We start from the raw sequence: 17,476 nt of genomic DNA, 5'->3' as shown, positions 1-17,476 counted from the left end.
TTTGTATGAACATTCGTACACTTTCCCAACAAACACTGGTAAAGTTTAATAATCCTAAATTAAATACTTCCACAGACTGAGTCATTTGTTTGACCCTACAGTGCAGCTATCGACAAGGCACTCTTGAGTTTTCGACAACTGACACAAAATCTCCAGCAATATTTTCTTGGAAGAAAACTATGCCATCTTCTACAACTTTTTGCGCTCTCTTAAGTAAAATAACAACAACATTAACCAGATTTTCAGAGGAATTTTCATATGGAGAATTTAAAGTAAAGTTGTTTAAAATAATAATAATAATAAAGTTCCACTTTTTGTATCTCCAGAAATAATTGTGGGATAAATCTGAAACTTTGTACACAATAACTTGCCAGTAGCAGGTCTTAGGATATAGAATTTCATTCACATATTGCTTTCCAATAGTTCATAAATGGAAGACAAAGATCATAATTTTTCTAAAGAATGCCAAAAAGGGATGTTTTTCACCAACTTTTACCCAACTGTCTTCTGCAAACCCTTTTATACCATTTTTCATTCGAAAGATCAACTATGTAAGAACTAGATCTAGTTTTGCAATGCGAACATGTAAGGTCCTAAAAACAACAACATGGTGGAAGTGCATTGAAAATGGCACATATTTCCCTGTTACTCAAATCTGACACCTTTTATTACGTTCTACAATTGTTTAGTACTATCTGCGGAAGGTAATACCAAAAACCTTGACGACTATGAAGCAAAATTAAGTGCGAATAACTCAACAAACTTAAAAAGAGAGATGTCTGTCATGACTCATTGTGGCATTTCAGTCTGTTTTTTCTGCTATAACTAAGAAACAAACTGGTTATAAACTTCACAATTTAGGAACTGGTTCTCATTAAAAATGGTCGAAAATTCAGTTTTTAAATTAATTTTCGAAGTGTATATGCGTCTATAATGTCGGGATGAAAAGGTTTTTTTAATCTTAGAGTTATAATAGTTTCTACAGCCCTTTGTCTCAAACAGTGTCACAGGTGCTGTGGGAAAATCTCAGCTGGAGAAGCCCAGCTCTGGTAGAAAACATCACAAAATGATTTATATTGCAGTATGCATGCAAACATATTCCAGATTGGCTTCTCTCACCAAGAAGCACGAGGGAAATGCTTTCCACGAACAATTCGAATCAAAGGAAAGACTGATATTTCAGACTAAACATAACAAAAACACATTTTTTCATCATATTTTGGTCAAATTTGGTCTAAACGTTTTTTTGTCTGCCATACTGGTTTAGCAATTTTGAAAATTAACCTCAGATTTGCATTCAGTGACATCAAAAATATATGACAACATGTAGTTTTATGCTAACTGAACTAATAATACATACAAAAGTTTTCCCTAAACTTTAAACAGGTTTTTCTCGAGAAACGATTTTTCAAAACTGTGTGCAGCATAAAATAAGAACAGTTCAACCAACTAACTTCTACCTTTGACCCCCGAAAAGTAAACCCTTTCCGTGGGAGCTTATAGCTATAATATATGAAATTTGTTAATATTAACTATTTTTTGTAAAGCCATGAAGAGTGAAATGAATCCCCAAAAATCGAACTAAAATTAAAGTTAGCACCATATCATTAAATTTATTTATTTATTTCATTGTGGTCAGGAATAAGCTTCCATAAATTTAATGCATCGACTGATGGTATTCATTTTTGATTTCAGACAACTCCTGATGGGCTACACTGCATGCAGTGTGTGCACCTCAAAACTCTCAGGCCCTGGATCAAACCCAGATTATGGACACCATTGCTTTATTGAAAATCTAGAATAAATTTTAAAGTTTGACCAACCATAATCCTCAAACAAATCCTTTGTACGTCTTCACTGTCCCCATGAAAAATAAAAATAAGAAATCCAAACTTTGCCGATTTTTTCCTAGGCTAGAACCTGGCCTTAAGTGTGCAATGCCAAGGCAGTGGAGTTCATGGTAGTGAAGCTGTTGCACAACAGCTGCAGCACACATTATATAAATAGCCATCAGGTTTTACTTTGTCACACTGCAAACTTTGTTGGAGTTTATAGCAGTCTTCCTGACGTTCTGGAATGAATTCGTGTTATAGATCATTTTTAGTATGTCTTTTTATGTAATGCTATTGAGGTGCTAGTTCGAGTCCAGTTTAAGATATAGCATACTTTATGATAACATAGTTTGTGATGTATTTGGAACACTAGTGCACTGATAAAAAATTTTACAAATTTATTACTATGCTCCATGGTAATGCTGTTTCCTTTAAAAGTGAGAAAAACCAGCACCCCCATCACTACTGGGGTCAAGCACAATAGCTGTGCAATAGTAGCCTTAGACGGGTTTCTTTACTGCAAGTTCCCAAACAAATGTGTTTCTTTACTCAGGATCCCAAGCCTGATAACTGATTTTTATAAGTGCCAGTGGTAAAAGCTAGAAAAGATCTCTTAGAATCCCTAAGCTTATGTTTACTTCAAGCTACTTTAATTTTTGAGAGGTTTCATTAATTTTGTGTAGAATGTCATGAGGAAAACTATACTGCCAGTCAGACGATGTCACTGATGGTATATGTTTGGGAAGAAATGTTGACAAGACAGAACCCAAAAGGTTATGCTTTTCAAATGTGACTGGCTCAAATAATTAAAGCCACAAAAAAGAGAAAGTAATTGTTTTTATTGGTTTCCTTATTCCATATCATTCTTTATAATAAGAATTTTGTAGGGGTGAATGATGTAGAAACGTCAGAAAAGCTACTTTTTTTCCAGTTTTTCTGAGTCAAGCACATTTCATAGTCATCAGGACAACTGATACCTACGACAGGCATCATTAAACAATTATAGAACATAATAAAAGATGTCAGATGTAATTTGAGTACCAGCAGAATATGTACCCGTCTTCAAAGCACCTCCAACTTGTCTTTTTTAGGCCTTATATGCTCACACTGCAAAATCAGATCTAGTTTTTACATGGTTGAAAACATGTTCTTTTTTAAGTTTGGAGGAGACTTGTACAACTGGGTTAAAAAAAACGTCATTTTGGCAGCTTTTTTTCAAAAACCAGTTAACTTTGCCTTTAGTTGGTAAACTATTGGAAATCAGTAAGAGAATAAAATTATATATTCTCAGACCTTATATTAGTAAGTTACTATATGCAATGTTTTAGATTTATTCCACAATTACTACCAGAGATATAAAAAGCTAAATGTCACATTTTTTCCAAGCGTCTTATTTTTTCAGCCGACTTTGCTTCAGCCTATCCACATGAAAATTGCTCAGAAATTTTATTCTTTTGTTTAAGAGAGCACAAAAAGTTGTATAAGATGGCCTAGTCTTCTTTCTTGCAAGAAAATATTGCCAGAGATATGACTGAAAATTGCCAAAATCTCACAGGTGCACTGTGCGTCAAACAAATGACTGTAGCTCTGCAAATATTAAACTAGGAAAAGTAAATACCAATGTTCATTGGAAACATGTGCCAATGTTCACATGAAAATTTCAGCAAAATCTGTGATGGTTATGAGGGAACTTTTTCCGAAATTAGACCGCTTTGCATGGAATGGCCCAGATATAGTTGGCGGAAAGTGAAAAACTTGTAGAAAGTAGAAAATAAACCAGTAGTTTTCTGTTTATGATCTACCAATGTTTGCAGAAAACATATGAATAATTAATAAAATAGACGAGGACGGTGGACTTCTATTCCACTGTATATTACAACTTTTAAACTATGCCCATGTATAAACATAATTACTTTGGACAGTTATAATACAGCAAGAATTTCAAAAAGACAAATGTTAATGTAATTTATTGGTGAGAATCAAGTTAAAACCGTTTTACATCTGTGTAGGGTTAACAAAAATACCCTCTTGTAAGTGAGAAGAGGTGAAGCACAATTCAGCTTATTTACAAACGAGCAGGAAACTGCTTCCCAATACATCAGTCAGCAAGTAAGACTTTCTCGACTTATTAATGTACAGCACACCGTGCGTGGAATAAATAAGGCCAAGGATAAAATTTGCTCACCTGACAATATATAAAAAGCATTCTTTTCTGAACAGGACCCTCTTTTGATCACTGCAGTCAGTCTAACTTTTTTTTCCAGTGAATAGGTTCCATCTTGAAAATGTGATTCCGTATGGTTTTTATTGCTCACCATAGTGTTGCCATGACATTTTCATATGTCAGAAGACTTTTCCAACCAAAAATCTTTTAGACATGTAAATAGGTGTATCAAATCTGGTAACCTTTGTGAGCATGTGCACTGTCCTGTTGAAAGGTTATTTATATTTTCTTGTTTGCCATCAAGGCCTCTTAGTAAATTTTTTTGCAAGTCAAGCTGAACTTCAAACACTCACTTCCTCAACTCTACTACTACACTTGGGATCTTTATCTCAACTACAAAGTTACTGCTGCCATATTATCTTGCATCTATTGCCTTGATTATTAGCTCTCATTTGCATTAACCAACCCAACAACTTTATGCCAGTCTAATTTATTCACATTATTAGCTTTCAATTTTACGTAACAACTAGTTTGAGTTACATTATCATCATTCTCAATTAACAATAAATTACTGATAACATACTAAAGCCACACACAAGAGATGAAACACAAAGGTTGTATTAGAGCTCCAGTTGGCCACAATTTTTTCCATATGCTTGATGCAACTCACTGTTAACAGTGCTTTCTAAATATGTAAATATTAAACAATGACAGTTCAATTATCTTTTACTGTTCTGACTAATTTGTGATTTATTTTCCTAGATTCTTTTCAGATAAATTCTCATCACTTGCCTGGCATTCATTACTGTAAAATACTGGCAACTCTCGGCATGGAATTTCTCATGACATTTCATTCACTATTATGCACCCACACTTTAATCAGATTTACACTTGATTCACTTCCATTCTCATTCCCAAGGTATGATGTTCCCATTACTTCATCTCTGGTGCAGAATAGTAGTTATAATAGAGACAGCAAAAGAAGACCACAACATTTGTAGAGGGCTTGGTGCAGTTGCTGTACAATTCTAACTCAACCAATCATGCAACATGATTTTGCGTACGTTTCTACGGGAAAGCCTTACTGCTATTGCTGCTCTGAAGATGACTGTTTTCGTCTGCAGACATTTAGGCTTTACAGTCAAAAGCTGACAACAGTGGTGCCAGATGACAGGGATCGCCTTTCTGTCGATTACCACATAATTCCAACAGCACAGGATGAAATACTTAGTTACTGACGTGAAACAGCATAATACTTAAAAATAAAGTTTGCACATACACTTACCATTCTTTCCTGAAGAGGGAAAAATTTCATGTTGGGAACACTCATCATCAGGTTCTTGCACTTCTGTGCATATTTCTTCAACAATACAGTTGCCATCAGCATCATTAAAGACAACTCCATTTTCTTCTACAATGCTTTCTTCAACAACAGCTTCTGGCACTTCTGTCACAATGGCAGGAGCAATTTCATCCTCATCTCCAATCTTCTCCTCTGTCTCCTGTTATAAAAATAAGGTTTTTTTAATCTCTCTCTCTCTCTCTCTCTCTCTCTCTCTCTCTCTCTCTCTCTCTCACACACACACACACACACACACACACACACACACACACACAATACAAAGCAGTCCAGTCAACAACAGAAAATTAGGGAAAAAATTTTGTGTTGTCTTACTATTTTTGTAGAGTGGTAGGGGAGTCCCATGAACAGGATACTAAAAATTCCAACAAGTTGGGTGTGAACACTGGGGTGCTGGGGCGAACAAAATTAAACTACAATAAATTTCCTACAAAAGAAAGAAACCTTTACATAAGGTCTTATTCATTTTTTGCTCTAACAGTTTCCATGTTGCAGCAGATGAAAAAATTACAAAATTATTAAAAATACTGCCTTAATGGTATAAAATTAATGTTTACTATTAAATAAAGTGGGTTCAGGACAAACATTAAAAGTGTATATGAAATCTAAGTGCAGTTGAGCCTTATTAAGCAATAAATTGTTTTTGTGGTTGCCACAGGGAGGGGGAGGGGGTAGAGGTGGACAGTAGAAGCGCAAGGGAAGGCACGTCGTCACCACACAGGTCGTGCAGTTCCCTCCATCAAAGGTCTACGAACTGAACAGGGGGTAGGCAATTCTCCGCAATCTACTCCCACTGCACACAAAATGCAACTACATGGTAATTTACAAAGTTACACTGGTCCTCCACAAAACACCTTATGAATCAATGGGGGGGACACTACATGAACAAGGTGGGTGGGTGGGTGGGGGTTTATTTTCCACAAACTGTATTCGCACTACATGGAACACACACGAGTAACTAATACCACAAACACAAGAAAAATATGAACAGAATCTACATACATCTCTACACACTGTTAGAGGGTAAACTGACTCAGTCATTCTGTACTGCAGCTGTAGCATTCTTCCAGAAAGGCTATCTTCCCCACCATGACTACTGCTTGCTTTTCACAATACTGAGATTGTACCTCACCAATAGTTCCTATCCAGGTGAGTAGACAAAAACTGAGCTCACCAACATAGAGTGGAGTTATTTTCAGTTTATTACATGTGTATTTATTTGCAGTTGTTACGTGAGCTATTGTTTAAGAAGTTCAACAGGTGGAGCTCTCCACAGTTTACCATTCCGAGGGGCTTGTCCCACAAAGGGCCTGTCCTAAGGTAAACATGCTGTTAATATGTTAGACAATGTTGATTTCACTGTCTCTCCTATCACTGGCAGAAATACTTTTTACAATATGATGCACATCAAATGCATTACCCCAGCCTCAGTATATATGGAAAGGCCCAGAGGCTTTAAATTGTCTCCTCTGCAACAGAAGTAAGTCAGCTATGAGTTATGGAACTACTTCAGATATTTCAAAGCAAGTTGAGCAATACATTACAGCAGATTACTGTTCTACATGATAGGTACCATTCCATCAGACATATTACACCCACCTTGGAAGATTTACTATCTACAGGTTGTACGTGGTTCATTAAAAGTCAAGTGATATAGCATGAATGGTTGGGAGACCCCGAAGAGCACGTTCAGCTGTCTAATTGGAAACATTTTCCTTGTCCTTTGCACCCGTAGGCACCTTTTCTTCACGAAGTAAAGAGCTGTGTGTATAAGTGCATTTGTTATGTGTAGATGACTAATTGTGTGGTGTGGTGTGTGTGTGTGTGTGTGTGTGTGTGTGTGTGTGTGTGCAGGAAACACTGGCACAAAGACTGGTGATAAGGTACTTTACACCACCAACTCCTCTTGTCCATTCTGGTGTAATAAGGACAAGAAAAATTGTGAACAGCATGCCGCGTACCCATACAGCCACCAATAGAAGTACTAGCCACATCCAACACTGCTGAACTTCAGTGATCTAATAGGAACCAGTGTTTGTTTGCTTTGTTTTAGGGCACAAAAACAACTACACTTATATGCGCGTAAGTCTGAATTGTAGACCACAAAAAGTTGAAAACAATTATATGTTAAGCCCAAGCAAAGGAAGGAAAGACAGCTAAAAACAGGGACTTGGAGAAGGTAGGCAGGTTTGTTTAGAGGCGGGAGAAGGGACCGAACTACAAGGTCATCGGTCCCTTGTTTACAATAAAACAAGGCCACAAGTGTGAGAATAAAAACAGACGAAACATATAACACAAAAGGGAAAGAAAGGGAAAGCCACAAGAATGAAGGGAAGGCAACAAACACTAAAAGTAACAAAAGAGGACAAGAAAACAGAGAGACACTAGTAACAGAGGAGAGTAAATCATGAAAGCAGATTACAGTTGCTGACCAACCATGAGAATAAAAAGGGAAAGCTAGCCACTCTGCAATATATTAAAACCTCCACCCTAAAAGCACTAGGACAGAGGACAAAGAGGGACAAAGGACATGCGCTGAAACCTAGATAGAAGTATAAAACCCACTCTCCAAGATAAAACATAAAACTAAAGCTGCTGAGCAGGCATTGTCGCCCAATGCCGAAGGCAGGGTGTTGAGAAAGTTAAAAGTCTGGCACAGGGTGCCTAAAAGTGGACAGTCCAGCAAGACGTGGACGACTGTCATTTGGGAGCCACAGCGACATGGAGGTTGGTCCTCACAACAGAGTAGGTAACCATGCGTTAGCCGCGTATGGCCAATGCGGAGCCGGCAGAGAACAACTGATTCCCTGCGAGAGACCTGCATGGAAGACTTCCACACATCCATAGTCTCCTTAATGACATGGAGTTTGTTGTGCGTGCTGTTATGACGTTCAGTCTCCCAAAGCCAGAAAACCTTGTGGAGTAAGACAGAACGCAGGTCAGCTTCGGAGATGCCTATCTCCAGAAGCTGTTTCCGCGTCGCCTGTTTGGCCAGCCTGTCGGCAAGTTCATTGCCAGGGATTCCGACGTGTCCTGAGGTCCACACAAAAACCACGGAACAGCGGGACTGTTCCAGGGCATAGATGGACTCCTGAATGGACGCTACCAGAGGGTGGCGAGGGTAGCACCGGTTGATAGCTTGTAGACTGCTCAATGAATCAGTACACAGGAGAAATGACTCACCAGGGCATGAGCGGATGTGCTCAAGAGCATGAGATATGGCCGCCAGGTCTGCAGTGAAAACACTGCAGCTAACTTGCAAGGAGTGCTGTTCAATATGTCCTCCATGAACACATGCGAAGCCTACATGACCATCAGCCATTGAGCCGTCTGTGTAAACCACTTCAGAGCCCCAGAACATGCCAAAAATCGAGAAGAAGTGACAGCTGAGAGTGGCGGGGTTAACGGAGTCCTTAGGGCCATGCAAAATGTCCAGACAAAGCTGCAGCTGAGGCATACACCATGGAGGCATACATGAACAGACCGCAAGTAGAGGTGGTAAGGGGAAGGACTCCAGTTCGGAGAGAAGGGAACGTGCACAAACCGCAATCGTTAGCCCCAATATGGACCACCGATGTGGGAGATGGACTGCCACAGGTGGGAAAAGGCGAGACTGTAATTCAGATGCTCAGGGGAACTATGAATGTGTGCTGCGTAACTGGCGAGCAGTTGCACAAGTCTTATCTGCAGCGGAGGGACACCAGCCTCCACCAGTACGCTGGTCACCGGACTCTTCCTAGAAGCTCCTGCCACTAATCGAACCCCACAGTGTTGCACATGGTCGAGTAAATGCAATGCAATGCAATGCAATGCAATAAACCACACTTCCATAGTCAATTCAGGATTGCAGAAGGGCTTTGTAGAGCTGCAGCAGCATAGAGTGATCTGCACCCCAACTGGTGTTGCTCAGGCAACAGAGGGCATTCAGGTGCTGCCAGCACTTCTGCTTAAGCTGACTAAGATGAGGGAGCTAAGTCAATTGAGCGTCAAAAACCAGTCCTAGGAATTGATATGTCTCCACTACAGTGAATGGATTGTCATTAAGGTAAAGTGCGGGTTCCGGATGAACAGTACGACTCCGACAGAAGTGCATGACACACGACTTTGCGGCTGAAAAATGGGAACCGTAGGCTACAGCCCATGACTGCACCTTGTGGATGGCTCCCTGGAGGCGCCGCACAGCAACAACAGTACTGGAGCAGCAGTACAAAATGCAGAAGTAGTCTGCGTACAGAGAAAGTGAGACTGAGGGCCCGACAGCTGCTGCTGGACTGTTAATGGCCACTAAAAATAGAGAGAGACTCAATACAGAGCCCAGCGGGACTCCATTCTCCAGGATATGGATGGAACTATGGGAGTAACCAACTTGGACACGGGAAGTACGGAGCGACAGGAAGTTTTGGATAAAAATCGGGAGTGGTCCCCAGAGACCTCACTCATACGATGTGGCAAGGATATGACGATGCCAAGTCGTGTCGTATGCTTTACATAAGTCAAAAAAGATGGCAATCAGGTGTTGCCGTCTGGAAAAGGCAGTTTGGATGGCAGACTTGATAGACACAAGATTATCAATGGTAGAGCAACCCTGGCGGAAGCTGCCCTGACATGGAGCCAGCTAGCCACGTGACTCCAGGACTCAATCCAACCGCCGACATACCATACATTCCACCAGCTTACAAAGAACGTTGGTGAGGCTGATAGTTATCCACATAAAGTGGGTTGTAACTGGGTTTTGGGTACCAGAATGATGGTGCTTGCCCGCCACTGCAATGGAAAGACACCATCGCACCAGACCTGGTTGAAGATGGCGAGACGAGAAGATGTCGCTTGTAGTCAGATAAGAGATGTTTAATCATCTGGCTGGGGATGCGATCAGGCCCAGAACCTGTGCCGGGGCAATGTGCAAGGAGCACTGAGGAGCTCCCACTATGTAAATGGGGCATTTATAGGATTCAATGCAGCATGTAGTGAATGAGAGGACATTCCCTTCCAGCTGTCGTTTGAGTGTGTGAAAGGTTGAGGGGGGGGGGGGGGGGGTAATTCTCCGACGTAGAGGCTCGAGCTCAGTGCTCGGCAGTCACGTTTGCGTTGGTACATAACTCGCCATTTATAGTAACACCGGGGACAGCTGTTGGAGCCTGGTACCCGAAAAGACATTTGACCTTTGCCCAGACTTAGGAAGGCGACGTGTGGCACCCAATGGTGGAGACTTATCTCTCCCAACACTCCTCCTTCCGTCGTTTGATAAGGTAGCGAGCACAAGCACGGAGCTGTTTAAAGGCTATGAGGTGCTCCAGGGAAGGGTGCCACTTATGCTGCTGTAAGGCTCGCCAACACTCCTTAATTGCTTCAGCAACCACCAAGGGACTGCCCTACGCCTCGGGCACCCTAAAGAGCGAGGGATCACATTTTCTGCCGCAGAAACAATTTTGCTAGTCACCTTCTCAACCATCACATCAATGTTACTGTGTGGAGGAGATTCCATGGTGCCAGCAGATGTGAAAGTTCCCCAGTCTGCCTTGTTCAAAGCCCATTGGGCAGGCATCCATGCGCCTGATGCAGGGGCAGTGACAGGAAGATGGGGAAGTGGTCACTACCACACAGGTCGTCATGTGCTCTCCAGTGGATGGATGGGAGAGGTCCTGGGCTGCTAATTGATAATCAATGACCGAGTAACTACCATGAGCTACACTGAAATGTGTGGCAGCTGCAGTATTTTATTTAAGAGGCAGAGGTCGAATTGCGACAGTAAAGTTTCGACATCTCTGCCTTATCCAATAAGTATGGTACTACCCCACAAGGGGTTGTGGGCATTAAAATCTCCCAGAAGTAGGAAAGGATTAGGGAGTTAATCAGTGCAGCTACTACATTCAGGGGTACTGCACCATCTGGAGGAAGATATACATTGCAGACAGTTATTTCCTGCATCGTCTTCATTCTGACAGCAACAGCTTCAAGAGGGGTTTGAAGGGGCACATATTCACTACAGACCAAGTTTAGGACATAAACACAAATTCCACCTGACACTATTATAGTCACTACGGTTTCTGTAATATCCCTTATAGCTGCGGAGGACAGGCGTCCACATTGCTGGAAACCAGATTTCCTGGAGGACAATGCAGATAGCAAGTGTAAATCTTAACAGTTGCCGTAGCTCAGCCAGGTGGTGGGGAAAAAAAAAAAATTGCCGCAATCCCAATGGAGGATGACACTGTGAGACTGGGAAGGCATGGAACATTCAATGAGGCAGTTTACACCTCAGAGTCACCTGCTACCACCGATTTATTGCCCGAGCAGTCTATATCCATCGTGTCTGAGGGGTCTGGCGAGATCTAGGTCCTCAGCAGACACCAAAATCTCCATCCCATACTCAGCAGCAGAGCTTATAGGTAGCAGTGGTGTGGGTGCCACCGCAATTTCCTTGGTCTTGGGGGTTTTCTTTTTTGGATTTCTCTTGCTGATCCTTGGGTTTCCCTGGCTGGGAGGACTTCACTGGCTCAGTCTCCGGGACTGAGGACGAGTGTGAAGCCCTATGACCAGCTGTTTTTGGGCTCTTCAGCCACTGGCAGGTGTCTTCTTTCCCACTAGAAGAAACCTGGGAAGGGAATGACCCAAGGGACCCCTTCCTAGCAAGAGAAGCCGAAGAAGGCTTGCGCTTCTCCGGCTTAGAAGTGGGGACGGGCATCCCTGATGGTTGGGAGGGGGGAGTGTTGCCACCGAAGTAGGTGGTGCAGGAGCAACAGGGAGGGAAATGCCCCGCACCATAAAGAGGGGAAGGGGTAGTCTTCCGGCTCTGAAAGGTGACCCGTGTTGGTGGAGCTGATGGTGCCAGAACTGGTGTAGCGGTGGCATAAGACGATGTCACACGCATAGGATGCAGGCGTTCAAATTGAACTCCCAGCACTTAAAGCACTGCATCAGGGGAGGAATATAGGGCTTTACATCACACTGGTAGACCATCACCTTGACCTTCTCAGGCAATATATCAGCCTCAAAGGCCAAGATCAAGGCACCGGTGGCAGCCTGATTATCCTTCGGACCATGGTGGACACACCGGACAAAATGTACACCTCACCGCTCTAAATTGGCGCGCAGCTCATCGTCGGACTGCAAAAGAAGGTTCCTGCAGATTGTCTAGCCAGGTCTGCAGTAAATTTCTCTGAAGGGGTTATGCTGATCTCATTTACTGGATCTGCATTGTCTTTGTTGCAACATTTGTCAAGGTGGCTGCAAATACAAGAGGCTGTTGGGCATTATAAATTTCCTTTGTATTGTTATACACTGAAGCATCAAAGAAACCGGTATATTCATGCCTATTCAGATACAGAGAGATGTAAACAGGCAGAATACAGCACTGCGGGTGGCAACACCTACATAAGACAACAAGTGTCTGGCACAGCTGTTAGATTGGTTACTGCTGCCACAATGGCAGGTTATCGAGATTTAAGCGAGTTTGAATGTGGTGTTATGGTCAATGCACGAACAATGGAACTCATCATCTCTGAGGTAGCAATTACGTGGGAATTTTCCTGTACGACTATTTCACAAGTTTACCGTGAATATCACGAATCCGCTAAAACATCAAATCTCCAACTTTGCTGCAGCCAGAAAAATAGCCTGCAAGAAGCGGACCGAAGAGAATCATTCAACATGACTGAGTGTGACGCTTCCACAAATTGCTGCAGATTCCAATGGTGGACCTTCAACAAGAGTCAGCGTGCACTCTTCCAACGAAACATCAGCGATATGGGCTTTCGGAGCCGAAGGCCCACCCGTGTACCCTTGATGACGACACGACACAAAGCTTTACGCCTCGCTTGAGCTTGTCAACATAGACATTGGACTGTTGATGACAGGAAACGCGGATGGACGCGCATGGGTATAGACAAAACCTCATGAATCCATGGACCCTGCATGTCAGCAGTGGACTTTTCAAGCTGGTGGAGGCATGTGCAGTTGGAGTGATACGGGACCCCAGATACGTCTAGATGCGACTGACAGGTGACACATACGTAAGCATCCTGTCTTATCACCTGCAGCCATTCATGCCCATTGTGCATTCCGACAGATTTGGGCAATTCCAGCAGGATGATGCGACATCCCAGAGAGTGGCTCCAGGAACTCTCTTCAGAGTTTAAACACTTCCAATGGCCACCAAACTCCCCTGACATGAACATTATTGAGCTTATCTGGGATGCCTTGCAATGTGCTGTTCTGAAGAGTTCTCCACCCCATTGTACTCTCATGGATTTATGGACAGCCCTGCAGGATTCATTATGTCAATTCCCTCCAGCACTACTTCAGACATTAATCGAGTTCATGCAGTGTCGTGTTGAGACGTTTCTGCATGCTCGCAGGTGCCCTAGACGATATTAGGCAGGTTTTCAGTTTCTTTGGCTCTTCAGTGTATTATACAGTACTGCACAGCACTCCTCAAAAACAGTCATTACCAAGCAGTCAAAAATTTCAATATAGGCTCCCTTGCCCCACCCAACTCTGTATTAAAGTACTTCCATAATCATAAACAATATAAAAAATCCAGAACATACACATGTTATGTACGTGGAAAAGAAAACAAAAATCTCCCCATTTACTGGTTAAAAATGCACTATACACCTGGTGAAAGTACTTCTTTTCTATGTTAAGTGACAATATACTTTCCCTCAGAGCTGCATTACTTTGAATGGTGAATGTTTTATACACTGACATAGAACTTACCGGCACTTTAGGAAATGAAACCCATTGGACGAGGAGGGGGAAAAATTTTTTTTTGGAAAGAGCTTCGATGCACCTCAACATTTACAGTGCATATTACAGCACATATTCAGAGCATATGATACATGATGTAGTCAGCCAACAGCAACATCACTGTTAAGTACTGCAAATGCACAAATAGAAAAAGTTAATGGTTTAAATTAATATCTCTGCAGTATAGCTAGAAGAAGTGTTAAGCTTTGACTCTTACTATCAGTCCCCCACCCCAAGGCTGTGGTTAGGCAGGTGCCCAAGAGCACAGATAAAATTGCACCAGCTAAATGTTTCTGATAAACACTATTATAAATTCCACAGCTGTGCACCGCAAATTATGTGGGCTACCTGGCTGAATGCCTGTTCTGTTTAGTAAATCGACTTTTCCATAGAAAAGCCAATTACATATGAAACTGCTCAAGAATTCACTTCAAATTTTTGAAGTGATTATTATGCTTTCTGCCATCATTATTTCCTGTTCTGTAATCTATGAAATAACTAAAACGAATATGAAAAACAACCTTGGAGCTTTTATCTTTTGTAGCATGTTTTATCCTACAAGATAAATCTAACACAAACATGCCAGTAACATTTGAAATGAACGGCTGGGCTTCTGGGCCTAAAACTTTTCTAGGTGCATGGTCCTCAAAGTTTTGAATCAGAGTCTAACACTCTGTGATTTAAAAAATTTTTAGCACGTTCTCATTCATCTCGAATAAAAGGAAATTTACTTTGAAAGTAACACTTCTCAGACCATCACTCGAGACATTTTCCCAAGACCTGTTAGAAATGTAAACAGTTGTGACTTCACACTAACAGAAATGAGGCCTGGCATTGAAAGCAGTTTGCTGTTATGAAGTACTACATAGTCTGACATTTTGCCCTAGGGAGGCGCTTCAGCACACACTGTGGTTTTAATTGAAAATGGCACATTTTCTTTGCGATTAAAGCTTTATTTAGGTTCTCTTGTTTATGTTTTACTGCTGCAGTAGCTGGGTAAAATAAAATTCTTTGTTAGAGCATCAGTGCTTACTAGCCAAAATTACATAAATTTAACTGAAATCTAAAACAATGAAAAATTTCAGGCTTTTCCCGTATTTTCTGGGTATATATACCTGGTACAAAATATTACTCACAGTATTACAATGATACACAATATGAATCTTCAAGATCTATTATATCTCAAGTGCTGCTTGTTTAACATATAGTACTGTGTTATACATATGAATATAAATTATAATGGGGGGAGACACCTATTCAGTTTGAGTACGCCATAGAGTAAAAATTGAAATATGTATTCTGTATGTCCTATTCTACTACAGCCCACAAGAACCAACTAATTTCCTTCTTGCAAAACCCATTTCAACAAATTTCAGTGACCTGTACCACATACTAAGACATGTACACGCGAAGTATCATGATGAATTCACATTTAATGTAGGTTTATCATTTCAGATTTCTCTCTCTACAGATACATATAAATTAAATGTCTAACAAGAAGCCTACCACAGACTTCTGCAATATCAACATACGTAAGAACAGCAACTGTAAAACACCAAGCTTCTACATGTTGCACAATATTAGTCACTGCATAGACCAGTAGAAATTAAGTAGTGGTCCATCCCTGAATTTTTTAAAAATCAAGTAGTGGACTATCCTTTAATTTTTTGTAGTTTATATGAATATTATGCGCCAGAGTAATTGAGACTCATCCATTATCCAACACAGCTCCTGCATTTACCTTGCAGTTTTTCGTTTTAAGATGGAAAGCACATTAAACATGACAAGCAGTGTGTAATTAAGGCAACACTACTGGCCATATACTTTATGGAAGGTCAGCCAACTTCACGCCAACCCAAAATATTTATACTCATTGCCAACACTAGCTACACAACAGTTCTGTGCACAATAACAATAAGTAACCAATGTGAATAAAGTGTTGCTGCATGTGCAGTGTTGCGCGTAGTGTTTGCTAGCATTTTTTTTTTATATAAATATGAGCTTAGAGGCTATAGCTGGTTACTGTAGTGATTAGCCATCAGCCTCCTTGTCAGTTCTGCAATGCATCAAACCTTACATGTTTGTCTCTTTTACAAGCCATGAGCTGGCTGCTCCAGGACATGGAGGCAGGACTTGTCCCAGTAGCCAGTGTACTACGAGCCAATCACAAGCTTCCACTATCAGCTTCCTCCACTCAAGGGCTAAAAACTGAACGGACAGTATGTGTCATTCTATTTGGTAGTCACATTCATTTGCTTTGGCAACTCAACCAAATTATCTTTAAACCTAACTGACACCTGGGGCAACGCTATAGTTTAAACTGCCACCATAACCAACACACTATCATACAGGTTTGCCATCTTCATCTACAACTTGTCTACACAAAATTTTGTAAGTTCATTTATATATTTCTGACAAAAAAGTGAAGACTGCAATCTTACCTCCACGACATCATCATCAGAATCTGCATGGACAGCTGCCTTTCTGGATCGGGTTGACCTAGTCCCAGAACTAGACTTCATCTTCTTAGTACGAGTCTTTTTGGAAGATGGTGTTTTTGATGCCCGTGTTCCACGTGCAGCTACCACACAACAAAATGTCACAATGACAACTGGTGTAGAGAAAATTGTTAATAACATGAACGAATTCACTGAAAGTTACGTAACAGCACAGAAAATCTACAAGCCTTGCATTAAAGTCGTGATGATGATGATTGCTAGTTGACAAACATTAGGCAAAGACGACTCTGCTGTACTTTAAACAGTATATGCAATTTCTTCTCTTACCTGCATCGCTTGCCACCGTACCCTCCTCGTCTGACGCCATCTTCCTCTAAGTAAACAGACAATGTATTACAGTGCTATGTCTGCTTATTTTTTTCCGCTACCAATGCAACGTTGGTAATAAAACGTCCAGCAGTTAGTTACACGAAATACTTCCCAAGCTTTGCGACCTAATAAGATTTTAATAACAACGAATCCCAACTCTACAGCCAACGGCGGAAAATCTTAGCTCATGAGGTACAGTTCAAAGATTCTATAAAATACAGTCATTTACGAAAGAGGTGTAACTAATAAAACTGCGCGTTAAATAAGCTTAAGACTGTCACAGTATATATTTTATTACGAGATACTTTCCAAAATCATTACCTCAACAATGTATTATGTAAAAATTAATAATAAAGACAGTTTTCCAAAAATTCATTTTGGGGAAATGTTAGAAAATATGGTAAATATCGATCGTGTACAGATTTATGACCTTTTCATCAGGAATCAATTCATATCTAGATAAAAATTACAGATAATTTCAATCAGCAACGAGTAAGTCTTTCGAAGTGTGATCCCTGTAATTTATTCACCTGCTTATCGACTG

General features: G+C 41.0%; 1 protein-coding gene across 2 annotated transcripts in view; it reads right to left on the bottom strand.

The window, feature by feature from the left end:
- Positions 1-17,131, bottom strand: part of LOC126200610 (pre-mRNA-processing factor 39) — an 80,797-nt gene extending 63,666 nt beyond the window's left edge. For both annotated transcript variants that reach the window (XM_049936722.1, XM_049936723.1), the window contains exons 1-3: positions 16,891-17,131; positions 16,546-16,685; positions 5,282-5,498 (exon numbers count right to left, since the gene is read on the bottom strand). In XM_049936722.1, coding sequence (XP_049792679.1) covers positions 5,282-5,498; positions 16,546-16,685; positions 16,891-16,930 — 397 coding nt within the window. In that variant the 5' untranslated portion in view covers positions 16,931-17,131. The remainder of the gene's footprint in view (positions 1-5,281; positions 5,499-16,545; positions 16,686-16,890) is intronic.
- Between the last annotated feature and the right edge of the window lie 345 nt (positions 17,132-17,476).

The sequence above is a fragment of the Schistocerca nitens genome, chromosome 1, assembly GCF_023898315.1.
Source record: "Schistocerca nitens isolate TAMUIC-IGC-003100 chromosome 1, iqSchNite1.1, whole genome shotgun sequence".
NCBI lineage: Eukaryota > Metazoa > Arthropoda > Insecta > Orthoptera > Acrididae > Schistocerca > Schistocerca nitens.
This window is presented reverse-complemented; position numbering and strand designations above follow the sequence as displayed.